This window comes from Pan paniscus, chromosome 16 (genome assembly GCF_029289425.2).
Source record: "Pan paniscus chromosome 16, NHGRI_mPanPan1-v2.0_pri, whole genome shotgun sequence".
NCBI lineage: Eukaryota > Metazoa > Chordata > Mammalia > Primates > Hominidae > Pan > Pan paniscus.
Window position 1 is genome coordinate 68706123 of NC_073265.2, and position 24755 is coordinate 68730877.

Here is a 24755-nt window from a genome sequence, read left to right on the forward strand (position 1 = left end):
GCGTAAGATTGTGAAAGGGTGGGTATTCATTTTAGCTCTGTAGATTGGACAGCAACAACATTTATCATGCCCAGAATGTGGCATGAGAAATGAACAAGGTGCCACAGGGTAATGGGAAAAAAAATCAGGCATCTGGTTCTGCCCTTTCCCAAAGCTACAGACTATTACCTAGTGGAAATACCTATGGGTTAGGAATTAGAGGAGCCTGGAGTTCTTCCCTTCGCTGTATACGGGTAGGAGGTTTTGAAAGGGGCTAAGACAATATGGATCCCCATCAGCATATCCTGTAGGTTGCAGTGCTCATCTTAACCGCAGGCTTGCTCTGCTCTAACACCCACTTTGTCAGTTCCCAGCTCTCATTTACTACAGAATTGAGTTCAGACTCCCAGCCCAGAGTTTAGTGTACGCCCTATCTTAGTATGTTTGTGTTGCTATAACAGAATACATGAGACTAGGTAATTTATAAGGAACAGAAATTTACTTCTCATAGTTCTGGAGGCCGGGAAGTCCAAGATCAAGGTGCCAGTTTCTGATGTATCTGGTGGGGGCATTTTTGCTGCATCTTCACATAGCAAAAGGGCAAAAGGGCAAGCTAGCAGAATGCTGCACAAAGCCTCATTTTATAAGGGCATGAAACCCATTCGTTAGGGAGGAGCCCTTATGGCCTAATCACAATCACCTGGGATGGTTTTTAAAACCTATTGAGACCTGGCCTCCCCTATCCTAGACCAGTTAAATCAGAATTCCTGGGAAGGGGTCTTAAAGGTCCTACTTCTTAAAACTATCACATTGGCAACACCTGAATCTTGAAGGGACACAATCAAACCATAGCACTCCCTATCTAAATTGTTTGTCCAGCTCCACCTCCTTCTCTCCATCCCTACCAGACATACAGACTCTTCTCTGCTGCCCTGTACCGTCATGCCTTCTGCCCTCTGCCTAGAGTACCTACCCTGTCCCTTTTCTCCAGACCATCAAACACTCTCCTCCTCTTTAGTCTTTGCGGCCACTGCAGATGGCACCTTCTCTGTGAAGCCAGCTTTACCTTTTCCCCATGGCTGGAATTCATCTCCCCCTTAATCGGGTTCCCAGCTCTGTGTTTATGCTCCTCTGGCACTTGACAGTCAGAACTGGCATTCTTGCAGACATTTATGAAAACAGCCTAGGGGTCAGGAACCCTGGGTGCTGGGGACAGTTCTGCCACTAGCTCTACATGTGCCTTTGAAAAGTCATGTTACTCTCTGGACCCCAGTTTTCTTGACCATAAAATGAAGGGTTAGGCTGGAGTTCACTGTGGTCCCATCCAGCCCGCTCTAAAGAGTGTTTTCTTCCCTTTACCTTTCTCAGCTGTGCCTAGCCCAGTCTCATGCACATTCTGGGTGCTCAGAAACAAGTTTTAGTGGGGGCTGGACACCTACAGAATCTTCAAGGACACATAAGGCAGACGCACAAAGTAAGAGTCACATAGTGAGGAGGGTGTGCTGTAGTTTGGATTGGCGGGCGACGAGAGCACCCCCATTAATTCTGAGTGAGCAATTTCAACCTCTGGCTTTCAAAACTTTTCATGGAATCAGTTTTCTGAACTGTCTTCCTATTAAGAAAAAAAAAAAAGCTGAATAATGAACCCCACAGCCAATTTGTTATTCCCCTCTGAGGTCGTGTGCAGCCTAGACAGAGGCAGTAAATCATCAGTCTACTGAAGGTCCATGGGAGCATGTGGTTGAGGATGAAGCTTTTTATAATGAGAAACTAAAAGTCTTTAAATAAGTTGAAAATGTAAAACTTGAGAGGCCAGAATCCCGCTTTAGGCAGGCGTCTCTTGCTCTTTGTACAGAATAGAGTCATTTTTCAAAAATACTCCTTTTTTATAACCTGCAGAGGGTGCTGTGAGGCATGAAGCCACTGAGACTGCTAGAATTCCCATTGCTACAGCTGTTCCATGAGTGACAGCTGTTATTTGTTGAATGCCTGTCACATGGGAAGCTCTTTATTATTAAGTGCTTTACATATGCTTGTTAATTAAACCCATTGTTACAGATGAAAAAACTGAGGCAGGGTGTGGGAGCTGTAAGTAACCTATCCAACGTCACATAGTGGGCAGGACTGGAGTCTGAGCCCAGGTCTGTGGGCCCCTGTCGCTCCTCTCTACCGTTAGGCTTCAATGCCTTTCACAAACCTCATCCCTCCGACTTATTAAATGGGGCTTCTTGGTCCCAAAATCTGGAGGCCCATGGTTCAGAAATTTGGGGTGGCTTTTAAAACTCCTAAAGACCTGGACCCCTCCTAGGAATTCTGATTTAACTGGTCTAGGGTAGGGGAGGCCAGGTCTCAATGTTTTAAAACCATCCCAGGTGAATCTTACCTGGTCGAAAACTCCTGCGTCATAAGCGCTTTAACCAAGGCACAGGCGGAGGGCTGTTGAGCACCACGGATGGAACAGAGGAGACTCTGGGACCTGGCGAGGGACTGGGGCAGAAGGGCTGTTCCAGGAGCCGGCGTGGGTGAGCAGGACTGCGGGAGGATGTGGGCAGCCGAGGCAGCAGGCCTCCAAGCAGACGGGTCTGCGGGAGACACAGGGGAGGGGAGGCCTGGGCTACGGTGTTGGCTTGGGCAGTCAGTTGGGCCCGATGGGGGCCTGATGTGCTGCAGGCAATCCCCAGTCTGGCCTCATGATTTTCGGATCTCTGCTGCTCACCGGCTCCTCCTGCCAGCTTCCCTGCCGCGCTGGGCATGGCTGTTCCTCAGCAAGGAGCTGTGAAGCCAGGTGGGATGGAAGTCCTGTGATTGGCCTCTCAGAGTCTTTGCGGAGCTTTTCCACATGGGGGTGGGGGTGACAGGGTGCTGCAGTGGCTGCGTTTGCAGGTCTTGTTGGCAGGCAATGTGCGGCATCATGGGGTCAGCTTCCCAAACGCCAGAGAGGGGTGGATTTGTTGACTGCTTAGCCCCCAAAATATGCATGGAGATGTGCTGGGATGTTAAAGTTTAAACCCTGAGGACAGAGCTAAGAGACACTTCGGAGAGAACAGAGCTAAGAGACACCTAGGAGAGAAAGAGTGTGGAGATTGTGAGTGAGCCTGTGTATGTGGTGTATACGCGTTTGTGAATGTGTGTGCAGAGGTGTGAATGTGTTTGTGGATGTGTGGGAGCTTGAGTACTTGTGTGAATTGTGTGTACACATGGGTGTGTGGAAGTGCGACAGCGTATGTGTGTGCAGCTGTGTATGTGTAGGTCTGTGTGAGTGTCTAGGTGAATGTGTGCTTGAGAGTGTATGAATGTGTTGTGTGTATGTGCATGAGCGTGAGTCTGTGTGTTTAGGTCTGTGTGAGTGTGAAGCTGGGAAGCTGTGCAAGTGTCTGGATGTGTGTGGATGAGTGTGACTGAAGCTGTGTGAGTGTGTCTGGGTATATGTATGTCTCTGAGTCTGCATGACTGAAGCTGTGCAAGTGTGAAGCTGTGTGAGTGTGGGTGAGTCTGTGTGTTGTGTGTGGGTGAGTCTGTGTGTGTGTGTGTGTGGGTGTGAGTCTGGGTGTGAAGCTGTGTGTGGATGTGAGTCTGAGTGAAGCTATATGAATGTATGGGTATGACTGGGTGAGTGTGTGGGTGTGGGTGAGTGTGTGTGAGTGTATGGGTGAGTCTGTGTAGGTGTGAGTCTGGGTTAGTCTGGGTGTCTGGATGAGTCTGTGTGTGTGTGGGTGTGTGTCTGGGTGGGTGTGGGTATGAGTCTGGGTGTGTGTGTGTGGGTGGCTGGATGAGTCTGTGTGGGTGTGTGGGTGAGTCTGTGTGTGGGTGTGTGTGTGGGGGGGTGTGGGTGAGTGTGTGAAGCCGTGTGCGTGTCTGTGTCTAGGTGAGTCTAAGTGTGAAGCTCTGTGGGTGTGAAGCTGTCAGTGTGTCTGCATGTGAGTGTATGGGTGAGTCTGTGTGAGTGTGAAGCTGTGTGAGTGTGTGTAGGTGTGTCTGGGTGAATCTGAGTGAAGCTGTGTGAATGTGTCTGCGTGTGAGTGTATAGGTGAGTCTGTGTGAGTGTGAAGCTGCCCTGGCACATATGTGCATGCACATATGTGCCAGGGCAGTTTGCTCAGCCCCCAGAGATTCCAGGAGGCTATTTCTGCCTTGCTCTTTGACCAGATCCGGCTTCAGACTGTGATGCGTTATGCTCTGAGTGGAGTTTCTCTAGCCTCCTTTTCCTCATTTCTCTTGAATAGCTGGGGAATGTCCGTGCCCCCCTCTCTGAGCTGTTGCTTAAAATCATGTAGGGCCTCAGCACATAGTAGGTGGTCAGTCCACAGTGGCTCCTCCACCCCTCATTCACTTCTGTCAGTAGGCGGTGGATGCTTGTCCTCCTGGCATGCGATTGAGCCTAGTGCCCCTTCAACAGCGTCAGAAGACCTGGGTTGGAGTCCACTTGGGCCCCTAACCCCAAACAGGACCCCTGGCAACTCATGTCACCTCTCTGGATTATACAGCTACTTCCTCTCTGAGTTCCTCAGTTTCCTTATCTGTAACATGGGGGTACTCTTCCTGCCCTACACAGTTGTTTGTGTGGTCAAATAAGGTAGACTGCTGAGGGCTTCATGCTGGAGGCTGGATCCTGTTCCACTGCTACAGAGCCTGGAAACAGATTTTTCAGTCCATCTCTGCTCTTGCTCTTCTTCCTCTCTGGTTCTCGTTGGTGCATTGTAGGAAATCTGGGTGCAGTTTCTCTATGATAACTGATCATTACATGCACCTGTGCTGCACGTGTGTCCATGCACCTGTTTCTATCCACAGACCTCCTACTTTCAGTTTTGATAAAACATAACTCAGGCTTACCATATTTGTTTGTACTTCTTTTATTCACTTCAGGAGACACTGGGCCTTGGTTTTCCAAATAGGGTTTTTGACCTGGGATTTCCTTTGCCATGCAAAGTAGGATAGAAAGTTGAGAAATCTTCCCAGAGAAGCAAAGTGTTGGGTTTTCCTGGGAGGTGCATGGTAGGACACACATGGGATTAGCTTGGAAGTCCTGAAAGGGCTTCGTGTCACCCAAACGATAAAATATATGCATGAGTTGTAGTTGCTGTTCCCAAAATTACATTCACTGGTCCTGTGCTCTGATATCTACACCCATTCATTTACTTGAGACCCCTTGTGACAGGCTGTCCCCACCTTTAACAAGCCAGAACATTTGGACACAGAATGCTTCCATCAGACGGATTGGAAGGCTGGGGCGGGGTGGGAAGAAATGGGTTTCCTGGTGACTTGTTCTGGGCAGGAACAGAACCTCTCAAGGGTTTGTTTCCTTTTCCTTGCAAGAAAATGCAAACCACTAGTCTCTGCATATCCCTCCAGACATTCATGGGAGAAACCAGGCTAATGTTTATAGAAGCCTATTGGGAGTGGCTGCCTTCAGGATGGAGAGAAAGCTCATTACCTCGAGCTGCTAAAATTTAATCCAAAGAAAATATACTATTCCCTTAGAAAATGGGTTGGGTACATGTGAACTGTGTTAACTTTAAAATCAACAAATCAGTTATCAAAATACTAATTTTCTAAGCAGTATGCGACCAGGGAAATGAACACATTGTGTAATTTGATGTGTGTCTGTAAGTCTTAGAACCTGCATCTATGTTTATCAACTAAGGGCTTCACCTTCTCTAATGAAATTTTGTTAAATGTTTGGTTTGGTATTTTTAATTTTACCATCCAAGATCTGTTAATGTAGTGTTTTTGTTCAATTTCAAGGTAAAGTTTATTATTGTTTGGTGCTTACAAAATAACAAATGCTCATTGTAAGAATTTTAGAAAAGATGGGAAATAAAAAAAAACCTATAAAAATAACAGTGGTTGAACAGAAAAGGGCATGAGGAAACTTTCTGGGGCAATGGGAACATTCTAGTTCTTTATAGGGGCTTCGGTTTCTACACAGGCATACATAATTGTTGAAACATCAGCCAGTGCACCCTTAAGATTTGTGAACTTCATTGTACGTACATTTTACATTAAAAGAAAATCTGTGAACAGTTTTTGAATTGGGTTAATGATATGTATGATGAAGTATTTGGAAGAAGTGTACAGATGTCTGCAATTTACTCTGAAGTGAATCAAAAAAATAAGAAAGCTTGATGATGAATATATGGATAGATATGTAATAAAGCAGATAAAGTAAAATATTAATGGAGAATCCAGATCTTGGGTATATTAGTGTTCATTATAAAATTCTTTCAACTTTGCTGTATATTTGAAAACTTACATAATAAAGTATTAGGGAAGAGAGATTACTAATTCAGAAAAAAATCCATATTTACAATCCGAACTTACCACTATTAGCATCTTAGTGCACATTATTTTCTTTCATTTTTGTTTTCAAGAATGCATAGTTTTATACCATTATGATCTTATACAGATTTATTTTCATATTTTTTTCACTCAATATTATAGTTTTGTTATGAAAAGTCTTCATTATGTAATTTCTAAATTGAGGTATTATTTATGTACAGTAAAACTTACACTTTCTAGTTTAGAGTCCTGTGAGTTTTGACAAATGCCTACAGTCATGTAACCACCACCACAACCAGGATGTAGAACAATGATATCATTTAGGAAAACTTCTCTGTGCCCCTTTGAGGTCAACCCTCCTCCTCACATCCAGGTCTTGGCAACCACTGATCTGTCTTCCAGAATGTCATTAAGATGGAATCATGCAGTGGAGGATGTACCTTCTGACTCTGGCTTCTTCCACCCACACACGATACATTCGAGATTCATCCACGTCCTTGCATGTACTAGTGGTTTGTTCTTTTTTGCTGATGCGTAGTAGTCCATTGTAAGAATGTACATTAATGTAGTTTCAATGTTTGTAAAAATTCATGGTATATCATAACATGTTTATGTATTCTCCTATTTGGATATTTAAGATGTTTTGCTTTTTCATTATTACAAGTGCCATCATAGTGAACACCTTTAAGCATAATTGTTATCAATCATTAAGGTAGATTCCCAGGAAGGGAATTACTAAATCGAATGTTATGAATATTTTTACTGTCCTTATTACATTTTTAATCATTAAAATGTTTTTCTTTGTATTTCTTTATATGGTTTATAAGAAGCTTGACTTCAAACTCCACTGGTGTTTATAATCCTCTTTTCCTCCTCTCTTTCTCAATATTGCCACCACAGAACTGACCTGAAGTTTCAGTGTAGTCTGAGAGCTCTTCAAGTAATAAATCATGGAGACCAGTCAGGAAACTTCCCTCTTCTTGGTGAAGATCTTGGAGGAACTGGACAGCAAGCAAAATACTGTTTCTTATCAGGACCTGTGCAAATCTCTCTGTGCCCGGTTCGACCTGTCGCAGCTTGCCAAACTGAGAAGTGTGCTCTTCTACACAGCTTGTCTCGATCCCAATTTTCCAGCCACGCTATTCAAAGACAAGATGAAATGCACTGTGAATAACCAGCAATCAAAGAAAATCATGGTGGCAGCAGATATTGTGACGATATTCAACCTGATCCAAATGAATGGCGGGGCTGCCAAGGAGAAGCTGCCCACGGGCCGCCAGAAGGTACGCAAGAAGGAGGCATCCTTTGAATCATGTAGGTCGGACACAGAGATCTGCAATGCAGCTGAGTGTGAGCCCCTGAACTGTGAGCTGAGTGAGAGGTCTTTCAGCCGGGGCTACCCCACCAGGCAGTCGTCCAAGTGCCGGAAGATGGACTGCAAGGACTGCCCACAGTTTGTCCCTGCCTCTGAGCCTAACTTCCTGTTGGGAGTTAGCAAAGAGGTGAAAAACCGCGCTGCTTCCCTGGACAGGTTGCAGGCCCTGGCTCCGTACTCTGTGACCAGCCCTCAGCCCTGTGAGATGCAGAGGACCTACTTCCCCATGAACATCGAAAACGAGTCCATTTCAGACCAGGACTCCCTGCCCATCAATCAGAGCATCAAGGAGACCTTCATTTCCAATGAGGAGCCATTTGTGGTCCAGTCCTGTGTCCAGAAAAGGAATATCTTCAAAGAGGATTTTCACAATTTGATGGCAGTGTCCCCCAGTTTGGTTGGCCCCATCAGCAAAGCAGAGAATGAGCACAGGGAACCCCAGAGTCGAAAGGAACCCCACAAGCCACCCTTCTTCAACCACAGCTTTGAAATGCCCTATAACAGCCAGTACCTGAATCCGGTGTATTCCCCGGTTCCTGACAAAAGGCGAGCAAAGCACGAAAGCTTAGATGACCTTCAAGCCTCTACATATTTTGGGCCCACTCCCGTGATGGGAACCCAAGAAGCCAGGCGCTGTCTAGGGAAGCCCAACAAGCAGACTCCCTGGCCAGCCAAAAGCTGGAGCCTAAACACAGAGGAAGTTCCTGACTTTGAACGGTCTTTTTTCAATAGAAATCCCTCCGAGGAGAAGCTACGCTATCCAAATGCCAGTAGCCAGACTCCCAATTTCCCAGCCCCAGATAGGCGCCCAACTTACCTTGTGCCAAAGGATCAACAGCCAATTCTCCCCATTGCTTATGCGGCAAAACAAAATGGGCTCAAATCTAAAGAGATCTCATCCCCTGTTGACCTGGAGAAGCATGAACCAGTCAAAAAGTTTAAAGACAAGAGCATTAACTGCACCAGTGGGCAGCTCAGCTCAGACACCAGTAGCGTGGGCACCCAGACCGAGCACGTGCTGGAGCCCAAGAAATGCAGAGACCTGTGCACCTCTGGTCAGGGCAAGTACAGTGACAGGCACACCATGAAGCACTCAGACGATGACTCAGAAATTGTCAGCGACGACATCAGTGACATTTTCCGATTTCTTGATGACATGAGCATCAGTGGCTCTACGGGAGTGATACAGTCGTCCTGCTACAACAGCACAGGGTCCTTGTCTCAGCTCCATAAGTCAGACTGCGACAGTTCCCCTGAACACAACTTAACCAAAATTGCCAATGGGGTCCCCAACAGCAAGGGAGACAAGGGCAACCGGCCTGAAAACACCCACCACTCGGAAGAAGAGCTGAAGACCAGTGTGTGCAAACTGGTGCTCAGGATTGGCGAAATCGAACGGAAGCTGGAATCCCTGTCGGGTGTCCGTGATGAAATCTCCCAGGTCTTGGGCAAACTAAATAAATTGGACCAGAAAATGCAACAGCCTGAGAAGGTGAGTGTGCAGATAGATCTGAACTCCTTGACAAGCGAGGGTCCGTCTGATGACAGTGCCTCTCCCCGGATGTTCCACGCACACACTGGCTCCCACGGACCAAAACTAGAGAACAACCCTGACTGGTGCTGCTCTGATGCTAGCGGGAGCAACAGTGAAAGCCTGCGGGTCAAGGCCTTAAAAAAAAGCCTCTTCACCAGGCCATCCTCTAGGTCCCTAACAGAGGAGAACAGTGCCACAGAGTCCAAAATTGCCAGCATCTCCAACTCGCCCAGAGACTGGCGCACCATCACTTATACCAACCGTGTGGGCCTCAATGAGGAGGAGATAAAAGACACAGGCCCAGGAGATAATAAAGACTGGCATCGGAAATCTAAAGAGGTAATTTAAATTTAAGTTCACATAATCGGGCACCAGCTTCATCATAGCCCTGGTGTATTTCAAAGCCTTGAACATGGCGTTAAACAGGCAAGAGGCCTGGCCTCTGTGTGCCAGTCATCCTTCCAGGTTTGGCAGGGTTTTCACATGGGAATAGAGAGGACAACATAGGCAGGTCGTGTGTTCCACCAGGTTGTCCATCAGCTAGAAGGAGCACATGCTGCGATGTTGCTGACAGCAGAACATAGGGTTGGGATTCATTAGACAGGTGGTGTGAGAACAGATTTTCATAGAATGGGGAATGTATCAGAGCAGGCAAGCATCACCAAGGATATCTTCTTGTCCTTTCTGAAATAGGATGCAGGCCAGGTACACGAGGGAAAATACTGAAAAGGTGCTGGCTGATACATCCTTTTCATGGACTTCATTGTATGTGTGATGTTCCTTTTTAAGTATGAGGTTTTTTTAATCATAAAATAAATTGATGATTAGGAAGTAAAGAAGATAAATAGGATCATGAGGTCAGGAGTTTGAGACCAGCCTGGCCAATATGTTGAAACCCCATCTCTACTAAAAATGTAAAAAAAAATTAGCCAGGTGTGGTGACACAAGCCTGTAGTCCCAGCTACTTGGGAGGCTGAGGCAGGAGAATTGGTTGAAGCCAGGAGGCAGAGGTTGCAGTGAGCTGAGATCATGCAGTGCACTCCAGCCTGGGTAACAGAGCAAGACTCTGTCTCAAGAAAAAAAAAGATAAGAAAGTCATTCATAGTTCCACCACGCAAAGACGGCAACTCTTAATCTGGTGTCTTTCCTTTCCTTTTTAGTTTTTTTCTCTACACTGTTGTTCGTTGGAGGCTCTTTCACGTAAGCTCTGTGCTTTTGCATGTTTATAGCAGACTTCACTTCCTCAGTCCTAGAATCATTGTGCACACATACACTTGAATCCTTTCTTTCTCTCACCCCCTGCAGTAAGGGTGGTTTGTTTCTATGGGACCTGTGGCCCATCCTGTTCATTCTAACTGGGTTACAGTGACCCCTTTCTGGCCAAGGTGATGCAACTTCAGTTTGTTGCTTGTCTCCATTCCATGTCCTGCTTCTAAAAGGTCAGTGGACAGACAAGGCCCTGCTCCTGAGGTCTCCAAGGTCTGAGTTGTCAGAGAGTGACAGTGGTGTGGGCTACAGACATTCAAAGCCAGGCAGGAGGCCAAGTTCCTCAAATGGTGCTGAGAAGGAAAAGCTTGTAAAACTGGGTTTTAAGGAAATTTTCAGGGTCCAAAGAGGGGAGGGAGTAGAAGAAGCCTTTTTTTTTTCCCCCTGATTTTAAATAAACCTCTAGTGTCTGCTGGTTACTGCTGTGTGCTTCTGGAGCGGCTTACTGCATGTGGTGTTGGAGAGGATCCAGAGTTTGATATATGCTGCCATGTTGGGCACAAGATGCCCAGATCCAGTCCTCCCCTTGGGTTCTATTGTCACTATCTCTTAGCTGCCAGGGTCTGGCCAGGTTTCTGGTGCTTTGGGTTTCAGATATCATTGAACAGTGGCCATTTAGAGAACTCAAATGGTTAGGTGCTTCTGTAGAAATATTAGGTTAAACTGAACCAGCCATGCCTCCCACCTATCAAATGTCAAAGCTTCACAAAGCCAGCAGGAATGAGCAGACACAAGCTTGAGTCAGATCCGCTCGATAGGCCTAACACAAAGTTGCTAACACTGGGGATGCATTCTCTTTATTTTGTCCCCTTCTGCAACCTCATTTCTCCTTCCTGGCTTGTGACTCTCACCACCTTGGGGATGGTGATTCCCATGGTAGTGACCAGACCCGGCCCACCTTTGGAGCTTTGGTTGCATATGTCAAACTGCTGAAGGCCAGTTTCCCCTAAATGTCTTGCCTACATGTCAAAATCTACAGTTCCCAAAGCAGGCTTTTCTGTTCCTTTAAAACCAGTGTTCCCTCTCACTATTTCCATTCTGGGAGGGGTGAAGATGGGGTCAGCATTCTAGCAATCCTCCAAACTGAAGAAGCCCCTCTGGTCCCTCCTCTTGGGCTCACTTTGTCCAGCGTAGCTACCAGACCCTATGGATTTGCCTTCTGTCGTGTCTTTTTGCAACTCTGCCTTCTTTTCCATTTACACCTCTACCTTGAGTCAAGGCTCTTTCCCTACCGGGGATCCTTGGGCACATTCTCCACCTTCCATCTCATCTCATGGGCCACTGCTGCATTCGCTTTCCTAAAATGCCACTCTCTGTGGTTGCGCAGGGCCCCCTATTCCCCACTCTTCTCTGACTCTCCTTTGCCTCTGCAAAGAGTTGCAAACGTCTTAGCCAGGCCTTCACAACCCTGTGAATTTCATGTACCTTTCCTCAACTAGAAGGCTCTGTTATACCTTGACTGGACCCTGCTCTACCTTGATGAGTCTTCCTGTTTTGCCTCAAAATAGCCATGCTCATTCATTTGGTCACCCATTCAGTAAACACTAATTGAGCACCTATGACGGCCAGGCCCTATTTCACTGTCAAACTTTTCTTTATGTGAATCCTCCACCAAGACTCTCTGGTCCACCTCCCCTGTACTGATCTAAGTCCTATGCTCCCGTCAAGGCCCCTTACTTCATAAGTCTCTGTAAGCTTTCCTAGGGCTTATTGCTGGTCTCTAGCCCTTAATCCTGTTTGTTCAGACATAGTGGATGGAAACTTTTATTGAAAATACGTATTATGTGTATATATTGACTGCCCAGTGACAACACAAACTCAGTGATACGAACAGGCATGGGCAGCAATGAAACTTTCCATCTTAGAAGTGAAAACAGTTTCAAATCCTGGCTCTGCCACTTACCAGCTGTCTGACATTGGGTCAGTCTCTTAACCTCTCTGAGTTTCCACATCCATACTAGGGATAATAATAGTTACAACCTCAGAATTTTAATGAGAAGATGAAATGAAGACAATGCATGTTTAGCACTGAGCAGAGTGGTGGACACATAGCCGTTGGTTAATTGCAATTATGCCTGCAGTGGCTACCATCGTAGCTATTATCACCATCTCCCCTTCCTCCCAGCTTGGTGCAGACTCTGCATGCAATAGGAGCTCTCTGAGTGTTGGGCAGTGGTGATGAGCAAAAACTGGTGAAGTCTCTTAGAAGATACTTGGCTTTGATGAGTTAGAAAATAAGAGGGAACCTCATTTTCTTGTGTGGGTTTATCCTGTGTTCTCTGTGTCAGTGTCAGCAGTCTTGATGGTCTAGAATAGCCAAATGTTATGCTCTATTTGGGTAAGAGCCAATGGGTTGGGTTTGCTGGTAGGTGGAGATGTGTTTCCAGTCCCCATGCAGGTGTAGGACCCACACACTCACACATGTACACACATACACCACGTGTGCTTCCAACCCCTATGCAAGCATATGATCCACACACACATACACCACGTGTGCTTCCAACCCCTATGCAAGCATATGATCCACACACACATACACCACATGTGCTTCCAGCCCCTATGCAAGTGTATGACCTACACACTCACACGTACACACATACAAGTGTGCTTCCAGCCCCTATGCAAGCATCTGATCCACACACTCACACACATACACACATACACCAGGTGTGCTTCCAGCCTCTATGCAAGTGTATAGGTCACACACATACATGTGTGCCCACGTTCTTGCACATCAACTCTCATTGCATCACACCTAAACATTCTCCTTCTCTTCCTTCTGTACACACACCTTGACTCACATTCTTTTTTCCTTTTTCTCTTGCTATTACTGAGATACACAACTTCTTTGCTCTCTGTTCCATACACATGACTTCATATCATTGGCCTCTAACCCTCTGATGAATATTCATGGAGTGTCTTCTACTTGGTGGTATTATGTTGCTGGAGAAGGGGATTAAAAGGTGAACAAAACGATCCCTTGCCTTTAAGGAACTCATAGTTTAGCAGAGGAGCCAGATGGGCAAACTGGCGGTTATAGTTCAAAGGCGCAAATGCTGGCTGAAGGGTCTGAACACAGTTCTAAGAGGTCACATAATGAGCACCAACCCAGTCTTATAACAGGTATACTGAGAGCAGAAACCCTTGGCTTGCATTTCAAGGACTGAGAATATTAATTATTGCCACCTGTTTTAGGCACCTTCCTACCTCCACACTGCTGCCCAGACTTCTTTCTTATCCTGAAGGCCATATCCCCTCTGACCAGGGGCCCATCTGCTGCCTGGGAAAATCACTAGAGGCTCCCAACATGTGCTTTCTGACTCAGCTTCTTCCCTCCAAAGAAGCAGTGTAGCATCAGGGTTTTCAGTGAGTTCCTTGAGGAAAGGACCCGTATCTTTTACTCATCTGTACCCCGTGCAAATGGTAAAAGAAAGAGGGGGCATTAATATCAGTAGTTAAACAATGACTCTAAAGCCAGATGATCAGGTTTAAATCCTAGCTCCACCCCTTACTAGCTGTGTGCCTCGGGGCAAGTTACTGAGTCTGGGCTCCATTTTCCTACCTGTGCAATGGGGATTCACAATGGTAGTGATGGCGTAAAGATTATATTAAATAACCTTTTTCTGGCACAGAAATGTTAGTTTATATTAGTAACATTATGATCATAAGCTTTTCCTAGAGAATTTCCCTCAATATGGCTATGCTTTCATACTTTTGATTTGCCTGGAAGTAACTGCACTTTGCTACCTGAATGTCTACAGGAAAGCTGCTGGCTGCTCAATTGCACTGTGAAATCCAAGGGCATCTGTGCCACTTGTCTGGACTTCTTTGTGCCCCTCTGCAGGCAGACAGGCAGTACGACATTCCCCCACAGCACCGACTGCCCAAGCAGCCCAAAGATGGCTTCCTGGTGGAGCAGGTGTTCAGCCCTCACCCCTACCCTGCCTCCCTCAAGGCCCACATGAAGAGCAACCCCCTGTACACAGACATGCGGCTGACCGAGTTGGCCGAGGTGAAGCGGGGCCAACCTTCTTGGACCATTGAGGAGTATGCACGGAATGCGGGCGACAAGGGCAAGCTGACAGCCCTGGACCTTCAGGTGAGCCTCTCACTGTCCCTGGGTGGGGGAAAGCCCAGCTGTGCCCTGGCAAATGCCCTGGAATGGATCACGGACGGCTTAGACCGGCCAGCCCACTTCCACACCCTTCAACTCCCTGGGCCCCCAACATGGAATTCAGAACTTTAATAAATCATAGAGCAGAAGAGACTTTTAACAAGGGGATCGTTGTTTTGCTTATTTGTAAACATTTAGCAGTAGGAATGCTTGATTGATTTATGTATTTTTTATCGGCCATCTGATTTGCTAACAATGCATTTACGACTCTGTACCAAGTGCAGATTCTAATATTTGCTCACAAGACCTGAGCCAAACTGTTTAATGAAATACAAGCTGATTTCTCCTTCCATATGTAGCACGTGGGATAAGCATATTTGTGGGAGCCAAGCTATGGATTATGTTTCCATATGGAGCAGCCCCAGGTAAGAGCCATCCCCGGAAGCTCTGTGAATGCAGTTGTGGCTGGAGGGCATGTTTTTTGTTCACCCACAAGCAGGGCTGGGTTTTGGCCACACTTTTATTTTGGTGGGCAGCTCTGCCTGGTTCCATTCACACTGGGTTGATCTGTGTCTCCAGATCACCACAGGAGCGAAGGAAGCACCCTGTCCCTACCTGTGCACTTAGCTTTGTAGGCAGTGAGGCCATAGCACCAGGAGTGCCCGTTCCGTCCAGGCTCTGGAATGACCATGCACTTGAAGCACAGTTGGTGAGAGCTGCCTGTGGAGATCGGGTATGGCAAGGCTTCCCTGAAATGGCCTTGCTCTAAAACAAAGAGGGCTGTGGGAGGTACAGTGTGGTGGAGAGAAAAGACTGCATTCTGGTAGCACTGGGTTTTCATCCAGGACTCTTTCGCTGTGTGACCTGAAGCATTCACTCCATCTGACTGAGGTTCAGTCCCTCCACCTGTTAAATGGACATAATAATATCAAGCTTGTGAGTCATTGTAAGAATTAATTAAAGTACCTGGCATCAAGTAGGCACTGAAAAAGAAGGCCCTTGGGGGCTGGTCAATGATGCTGATATCAATCAACTTTGCATGGTGCTTTTTACAGTCTCTCAGTTCCAGGCACAGTGGCCTGTGAGGCAGGAATTGCTATGACCATCTTCAGTTTACAAATGAGGAAATCGAGGCCCCAGGAAGCTCGATAATTTGCCCCAGGTCAGACAAGTCTAAATTCATACTGGACCATCTGGCAATAAGTCTCATGTTCTTTCTCTTCTGCAATTTTCTTGCCATTTCATCTTTCTCTTGTTAAGGGTTTAGTGGAGTTTTATGTTACAAAAGAAAATGATTGCAATGACATTTGTTTATCTTGGGCCTTAAATGACAGCAATTATTGGAAGGGGCAGCTCTGTCCAGACCCTGACAGTGAGGGTTGTGGGGGCATCAGTAGCAACCCTGAGCCCTTCCTCACCCCCTTACCTCATGCATGTTACATTCCCACTTGGACTGCATACCCCTTGATCCTTCAGGTCAATCCCTCTTCCGTCAACTTCCTGCGGGCAAGGAGGCTAGACAGGGATTTAATTCTCCCTCCGGTGGAATATTTCATCAGTATCACTGGATGACCTTGAAAGAGTTAGATTAATTAAGTGAGCCATAGACTGAGAAACATCTTTGCAAAGTTTGCAGGGAGGGAGCTGGAAGATTTTCCCCCTACAGATATGTGAGCTTTTACTGCACCAGTGTTTATAAGCATAAAGATAAAATTATAAAAATTAAAAATAGATATTGGGGTTACAGAGCTTTAGGTGACATTACTTAAAAATCCAAAGGAGAGAGTATCCAGTTGCATAAAATATGAGGAAGGTAGAGAGTTCAATAGCCGTGTGAGGGTGCTTACAGCAAAAAAGAGCCAACCTTGAGAGCTTGGTGAAGGCAGTAAGCACAACCTTTTTTCTTTTCATCTCTTTGCAGAGACTCGAGTACAGTCTTAGGGCAGTGTGGGTGTCTGGACAATCTTCCCGGAGTTCCATCAGTGGTGCCCACTTGAGGGCGTAGGCAAAGGTGCAGACCCCGTTCTTCTTTCCAGTGTTTGCCAGGGCTAATTAACAACTGCATACACTCACCTGTGTCCCTTGAAACCTCAGTATTACCTCTCTTCTACTTGGTGCGATTACAGCTTACAGTTATTGAAAAAACTAATTAAAAATAGTTTATTTCACACACTGAATCCCAGCCTGTAATAGTGTATATAGCTATGAAAGAAAGCCAATTTCCTTCTGTCTGAGCCGGAGGGAATAAAGTACAAAATCTGATGTGTCATTTAGACACTGTTTGGCTTCTGGGCCAGCCCTAGGATGACTGAGAAGAAGAGCAGGTTGTTCTACCTATAGTGTGCTGAGCCTGACTTCCAGGTGCCAGGGTAGGGAGGGCTGCTGGTCTGACCCCCACCAGCACCCAGCCTTTAGGGGTGCATCAGCCACTTCTACAGACCAGTCTTCCAGCAAAATATGCCCTTTAGTGCCTATTAAACTGCTGAAGGGTGTTCATGTTTTCATGCCAAGGAGAGCAGACTGGCCCTAAGGGCCTGTGGCAAGCAGAGCTTTGGTGGCTCAAGCAGGAGGAAGAGGCGGTCCAACAGTCAGGGTTTGGCAGCAGTGGAACTGCTCTGGGAAGCTCAGGGAAGAGGCTTCTGGGGCTCTAGCAGAGGATGCAGGAGTTTCTTGCAAAGGCTGAAGGGTTGGACAGAGCACCCTGCACAATAGGGACTTTTCCCACATTGAGAGTGTCTTGGTTTCTATTTTGGGTGCCCTGAGTGTCCAGGACCACCTCCCACCCTTCCATGTAACTTGAGAAATTCAACAGCAGTCTCTAAACATTATGCCTCGGCGAGGGAAGGGACCAGGAAGATTTTCTGTGATGCCTAGATCCCCTTCTCTTTCCATTGTACAGTGTCGCGTAGCATGTTCTAGAACAGGGGCTGGCAAACTTTCTCTGTAAAGGACCAGATAGATAGTAAATCCTTTAGGCCTTGTGGGCCTTATAATCTCCCATTGTACAATCTGCCATTGTGTGAAAGCAGTTATAGACAATTTGGAAACAAATAGGAGTGGCTGTGTTCCCATAAATCTTTACTTTTGGACACTGAGATTTGCATTTCATATGTCATAAAATATTCTTTTGATTTTTTTCAACTATTTAAAAATGGAAAAAAATCACTCGTAGTTCAAGGGTTGTACAAAGACAGGTGGCAGGTCAGATATGGCCTGCAGGCCATAGTGTGTCTACCCCTGTGCTAGACAACTATGAGCAACAGGTAGATAATAAAGCCTGAGGGGTACAGGGCCTGCGGGTTGTCAGTGTCCTGGCAGCAGGCAGGTGGCATGCTCAAAGGGGTAGCTAAGGAGGGGACTCTCTACAATAGCTGGTGAAGCACCCAGAGACCAGCACCAGTAGGAAGCTGTTGCCACCCTTGGATCTGAAGGGCCAAGGGAAAGGGGCTGTTTCTGAAACCCACTGAGACCCACAGCTCTGAGAGCAGGTGTCCAATAGGAGCTGGGCCACTGCCAAGCTACAGCCCAGCCAGGAGGGAGCTGGGGGAATAAATACCTCAATCTCTCTTTCTTCTTATCTTCATTGGCTGAACCCCATGGGAGCTTGAGGGCAGGGGAGCCCCCATGACGTGTCCATGTAGGTTATATTCCTAGGGGCACAGAGCAAGATGAAAAAAAAATAGAGAATGAATCTAGAAGGTCAGGCAGAGAATTACTAGCATGCATTAGAATCATCACTGTTCCATCAATAAATGGTACAACTGAGTTTTTTAAAACTTCGAAAGGTTTGTTTTTTGAGCCTGTGGTGTTTGTATATGTGTATGTTTGTATATGTGTATGAATAATTTTTAATGTGCCCATGTTTATGAGCATTAAACAATCTAAGAAAAATCTTAAAAATGGATATTTTGTTTGCATTTCAAAGACTTAAATGACCTCACTTCGAATTGCAATGTGCTGTTGCTTTTATGTGACACTCATATTATTAAACGCTTGCCATAAAATGAGAACACTGCCTTTCTTCATGGAAATAGATTATAACTGTCAACGTGGAATAGGATTCACGGAAAATACAAGTTAAATACGGTATTTCTCCTGATGACAGTTGATTAATCCCAGGGAGATCAGCAGACAAATGTCAGTGGGGGCTCTCTCTTTGGGGAAGCTGCACCGAGTCTGGAACCATTGCCAAGGCAGGTCTAGGGTGGGAACAGTCTGCCATGGGGTTGGTAGACCTTGACTTTGAGCAGTGGCATGACCTGCTCAGATAAATGGTTGAATTTGAAATAGTCTATGTTTTGTTTAAACTGCTCATCTTGGAGGTTCCTTTGATTTTTCAGTAGAAGCTTTTCTGAGAAAGAAGAACTGACTCAGAGTGCTATGATGGTCTTGTTTCAAGCAGATCTGTTCTTAGAGCCTGTTGGAAGAAAGCATTTTTCAGTGACTTTCCTTGTTTCCTTTGCAGTGAGGCCAGCCCCTCCTTGGTTGCATGCCCTTGAAGTTTGCAGTCTTGCTCGTCTCAGCCCCATTTTGCTTGCTTACAGATAAAAGACCCTTGGGTTTCTCTGTGTCAAAACCAACATGATATTTTTAGTGAGGGAGGGGCCCATGCAATCTGTGATATGTGGGATGAGCCTGTAGTAGCCTGCCTCAGGCATGGGGCTGGTGGGGCAGTGTTATGCAATACAGTCTCTAACTCCCAGCTGCAGACAACTTAAGTGCTTCAGGAGTGATGACTGTCGGGACGTCTTTGACCTGATTTCAAGTATTCACTGTATTTCTAACATCTTCTCTTCGCTTTTAGACGCAAGAATCTTTAAACCCAAATAATTTAGAGTACTGGATGGAAGACATTTATACTCCAGGATACGATTCATTACTGAAACGTAAAGAAGCCGAATTCAGACGAGCCAAGGTCTGCAAGATAGCTGCTCTGATCGCTGCTGCGGCATGCACCGTCATCCTCGTTATTGTCGTGCCCATCTGCACAATGAAATCATGAGCTAAGAATGCAACCTTACGTACAGCTTATGACTACCAATGTCGTCGTCTATATCTTAGAATCTTGCAGCAGTGAGGCAACAATTTGTTGAAATAGAGATGAAATCATGGAGGCATTTCTACAAATGTTGAATGAAGGTGTGAAGGTGGTTTTCAGAAAGTATACATTCTAGTGAGAAATCTACCTACCTATTAGCTTTGACTCAATTACACTCTGACGCATTTTTAGAAGTGCAATATCTTTTCCTACCAAAAGAACATCATGGACTATCAATAAATACAAATTGAATATTCCAAGCCAAAAAAGGAAGATTAGTTGGGTTCTTTCCATTTTGATGATGTTTCATGGTGGGGAATAAATTATACAGAAGATATTTAATACACGCCTCTTTAGAAGAAACTAAGGGAAATAGCAACATAAGAAGAAAAGAGGTGGGTTCTCTTTTCCATAATGTTCTTAGACCATTGCTGGTGAAGTAACAGGGTGTGTGTCCCTAAAGGGTATTACTTCTCTGTCGACTTTTATCAAGGGCTACTGACGTTTCATTCTTGCCCTTTTGTCATCAACACGACAGAGTGTCTGCATCACTGCAGATCTTCATGGAAACATTCTGGACCTTCTTCCTTGCACTTGGAGTGAGAAGGAGCTGGACTACCAAGTCAGGCGTGGAATGAAGTATGCTCAGACTGCATGATGGGCCAAGGTATTCAGGCCAGGAGACCTCGTCCTCAATCCAAAGTGTAGGGGAGCTGCCTGCTAACGATGTAAGGTCAGTATTTGAAAATCATGGCCACTCCAAAGGATCTCCTGTTCTTGCTTTGGTGTGTGGCTCTATTCCTTGATTTTCTATCTCCTGGTGGTACTAGATGCTCTGCCTCTCATACATGAGTTGAAGAGTTTGGAACTTGTCCTTGTGCCTTGAAGAGTAGAGACAATGGCTAAACGTTGACATTCTATCTGTAAACCATGGTTTTCACGCACCACTAATATCTGCCATTTTCAATGGCTTTAAAAAGATTTTGAAAGCTTGCTCAATAATGTTCAATAATATAATAATAATAAAGGCACTGAGGTCTTCTCAGTTACCCCAACACCTACTCCGGAGTTTTGAATACTTGTCAGCAGTGCAAAAAATATTATCTATTTAACCACTTATCTATATGTCTGTCTATCTAAATACTTGATTTTTATTTATTGTCTTCTCTGTTAAATAACTTGAGAGCAAGGTTTCTTTAGTGTAAAAGAAGCTGTTGTAATTTCATCCAAATTTGATCTGTTTCCACCTGCTGAATGGTGCTCTGACAATAATGGAACAGAAAGAATCCTTATCAGCATCTGATTCCAATGTCTTGTTACAGGTCAAAGAAAAAAGGACAGAAACTAGCTACCTTATATATATTGAAACTAGCTACCTTATATATATTTTTTGATAATAAGGTGGGATATAAATAGATTTTGGTAGCAAGTGTAATCACTCTGTATGATATAATAAATTTCTAAAAGAGAGATTTGAGAGCATCTCAATTTTTAAAGCAATAGGAGTCTAGCATCCATTCTGAAAAGTCCCAAATAATGCTTAGCTTGCTGTGTCTGATTCTGTTGTTCACCATTAAGGGGTAGACAGTTAATTATATTATGTTAACAAGTGAGGGATGAATGTTGTCATCTGTGGTGAACCTTTATTTTTAGAAGTCTTCATGTTATCTATTTGTATTATCATGTTTATGTATGGATTTTCAATTTCAGTAACCGAAAACTTAAGCCTTAGTATGAAAAACTGAGGATTTATAATTGAAAATGAAAAAAATATGTTACTCTCTGTCATCAGAATTATAGTCTCTGGTGCTCTGTTTTCAATGGGGCATATTACATAAGGTTGTTTCTTTCACCCCAAAGAGACTACTAGGTTACCACTCTGGGCATTGCCTTTCCACCTAACCCCTCAACCAGTAAGACTCTACACCACATTGTAGCCCCACTATTCTCCTCTTTATCACAGATGAAGTGCCAGAGCATCAGAGATAGGTAGCTCCCAACCTCTTGCTCTGGATTTGCAGAAGAGGGGGAGATGTACTTACCCAGGATAAGAAAAATCTAGTCAAATCCACCCCAAATCTTCCATTTAACAGGTAGGACCATCGAGGCTGGACCAAACCACTTTTTCCACTGCCCTTGGTGAATCTATTCCTAGTGGACCCCATTTGGGCATGTGCCTAGCTACCTTGGGAGGGCATGACTATAAGTCACACCTCAGGCTTGGAAATGAAAGGATTCTATAGAATATTCTTCTGTACTTTCCATAGCTGGAGAGGTAGTCAGAGAAATTCAGTCTTGCTCTGAGTCCAGAGTAGCTTTAAGTAGCTTTAAAATTCAACTCAACAACATTGTTGTCACATAACAGAAACATCTAGACCTGGTAATAATCCAGGAAATGGCAAAATGGAGGCCAAAAGTAAGGTGGGTTTCTCTGGAAAGGGGTCATCCTCAGCCTGATCAGACTTGGTATTATGTTGAGGTTATGAATCATTACCATGGCTTGGAGCTATTGGATGCTTGGATAGATAGACGGTGAAGTTCACAGTTGGAGCTTTACTTGCCATTGACCCCAAGCTCACCCCAGCCTTCCTTCCCTGACCCTGAGACTCACCCTATCTCCCCTATTCCCTCAGTTTGCAGAATGAGTAAGATAGAGTCTGGCTAGGAGGGAAACATCTATCCATCTCTCTAATCTTTGCCCATCACCTCCTGTTGCAATGAGTTCCCGCAGGTGACATACGGACTGGCCTCTCTACTGTACTGGGTGCCATCTCCCACCATACTCTGGCATTTTTATATAAAGGATAATTTCTTGTACCTGAGTCTAAAATTACAATGTTATCAAAATTCACTTCATTTTTCCTGCATTTTAAAAGTAATAAAATATTATTTAAGAGATTATTTTGAAATTAAATATCCTTAACCAATGATTAAATTCATAATCATTTCATCTTCTAATCTGAATTTGTTTTGAACACAGCCTTGCAGAAAAGCAAAAAATATTTCCCCGCTCAAATTTTTCTGACATTTTATACCAGTATCCCCTTCATTAAACTGCAAATACAGTAAAGTAAATCATAACTTACATCATCCATTACTAGCTGATCATAAATTGTTAGTATTTTAAGGTATGCAACTATGTGATTGATATCTGCAAGGCTAGTTTAATAGATGTGCTAAATATCACTGTTCTGAATATCTGTGCCATAGTTCTGATACCCTTATTGGAATCAAGGCAGTGCTGTTTCTGTTTACAAGTTATCAAGATAAGAGCAGTGGCATCACATTTGTTGTTGTTGTTTTTTTTTTTGAAATAGAAAAAAACAGAAGAAGCTCTGCCAACAATAAAAGATTTTGTTAAGTGGTATAAAAATTTGTGAATGTTGAAATTCAACATGCTTCATATTATAACCAACCTGCAAGAATATTGTGGTCAATTGTGTGAATATCAGATCAGTATATACTGTATACTGTACTATGAAAATTTGTATTTAAAGGCAAAGATACAAGTAATTGTTCGTATAATTGGGGAAAAGGGTATTCAATATTTATTAAGTAACAATGAGAAATGCAACAAACTTCCTTATTTATGCCTTATGAATAAAAGAGTGTGGAATGTAAGGTAAAATTTTATGCGCAAGATCCTGAAGGAATGGGTATTCTTGAAGGCAGGGACTGTGTCTTTTCTATGTTTGTTCTGTACAGCTCTCAGCACACTCTTGGTGCTTGATAAATGTTATGTTATATAATACCAATAACGAAGCACATTTTTAGATCTTTTTTCAAATGGCTTGTGTAAAATTTGGTTAATGTACAATGGTTGGTTTGAAGCTATCATGTAAAATTGGCCTCTCCAAATATAATCAGAAATAAACCGAAAAAAATATAAAATGTCTTGCAGTGAGACTTGATTTTATGCATAAATTATAAGTGTTCAGTTTTATGCAAGGATGTGTCCAGCTTGATGACTTCTCACAAATTGAACAATTTCACAAATTGAACATGTAATCAGCACTTAGAGCAAAAATGTCTCAGAACATTTAAACATCCCAGAAGCCTCCCTCATGCCCCTTACAGTTAAAACGCTGAAAAGACAAACCACCATCCTGACTTCTGAGGCCCCAGATTAGTTGTGCCTGTTTTTGAGCTTTATGTAAGAGTAATTGTGCAGTATCTACTCTTTTGTGTCTGTCTGCACTCTTTCAGCAGGATGTTTGTGAGAGATGTTCATGTTATGTGTGGTTGCAGTTTTCTCACTCTTATTTTACTAACTAACTCATTGTGAACGTACCACAGTTTATTTTTCCATGCTACCATTGAATGGACAGGTAGCTTCCACTTTGGGCTATGAATATTCTTGTATATATCTTTTTTTTTGTTTGAGACGGAGTCTCGCTCTGTCCCCTGGCTGGAGCGCAGTGGTGTGATCTTGGCTCACTGCAACCCCCACCTCCCGGGTTCAAGTGATTCTCCTACCTCAGCCTCCCGAGCAGCTGGGACTACAAGTGCGTGCCACCATGCCCAGCTAATTTTTGTATTTTTAGTAGAGACAGGGTTTCACCATGTTGGCCAAGATGGTCTCGATCTCTTGACCTCGTGAGCCACCTGCCTCGGCCTCCCAAAGTGCTGGGGTTACAGGCATGAGCCACCATACCCGGCCTCTTGTATATATCTTTTAGTGAACATATGCATGCATTTCTGTAATGTGTATCCCTAGGAGTAAAACTGCTGGGTCATGAGATATGCCTACACATTGCTTTAGTAGATACTGCCAGCAACTTTTTAAATATGGTGCTACCAATATACACGCTCAACAGAAGCATTTATGGGGGTTCCAGCTTCTTTACATCCTACTCAATAATTGGCATCATCTGTCTTTCATTTTAGCCATTCCACTCACTGTGTGTATGGTATTATCTCATTGTGTTTTTGATTTGTATTTCCCTGATGACTAATGAGATTTGCTATCTTTTAGTATGTTTATTGGCCATTTGGATATTCTATTTTGTGAAGTACTTGTTTATGTTTTTGCCCAGTTTCCTATTGGATTTGTGTCTTTTTCTTACTGATTTGTGGACATTATTATGGAAATGTGTTTTCTGTTAGATAAACATTGGAAATACTACTTTCCATTCTGTGAGCTGTAGTTTTTGCTTTCTTGATGTTGGTATCT

At 44.4% G+C, this 24755-nt stretch overlaps 1 protein-coding gene and 1 long non-coding RNA gene across 11 annotated transcripts in view; one reads left to right on the forward strand and one right to left on the reverse strand.

Moving 5' to 3' along the window:
• MINAR1 (membrane integral NOTCH2 associated receptor 1) overlaps nt 1-23473 on the forward strand; it is a 61201-nt gene extending 37728 nt beyond the window's left edge. Inside the window, exons 1-4 of one of the 8 annotated variants that reach the window (XR_010110067.1) lie at nt 31-9503; nt 14275-14529; nt 19349-19977; nt 20121-23460. Coding sequence is in view for 6 of the 8 variants with exons in the window: in XM_063597130.1 (XP_063453200.1) it covers nt 7206-9503; nt 14275-14529; nt 19349-19546 (2751 nt within the window). In the remaining 2 variants the exon portion in view is untranslated. Of the gene's footprint in view, nt 1-30; nt 9504-14191; nt 16248-19348 lie in introns of those variants that run through there. The other 7 variants (XR_010110069.1, XM_055099002.2, XM_063597130.1 and 4 more) reach the window with 7 other exon arrangements.
• The window catches only part of LOC106633847 (uncharacterized), a 231038-nt gene continuing 220985 nt past the window's right edge, over nt 14703-24755 (reverse strand). The window contains exons 4-6 of one of the 3 annotated variants that reach the window (XR_008621235.1): nt 18101-18194; nt 15971-16117; nt 14703-15450 (exon numbers count right to left, since the gene is read on the reverse strand). This is a non-coding gene — a long non-coding RNA (uncharacterized LOC106633847). The remainder of the gene's footprint in view (nt 15451-15970; nt 16118-18100; nt 18195-24755) is intronic. The other 2 variants (XR_008621233.1, XR_008621234.2) reach the window with 2 other exon arrangements.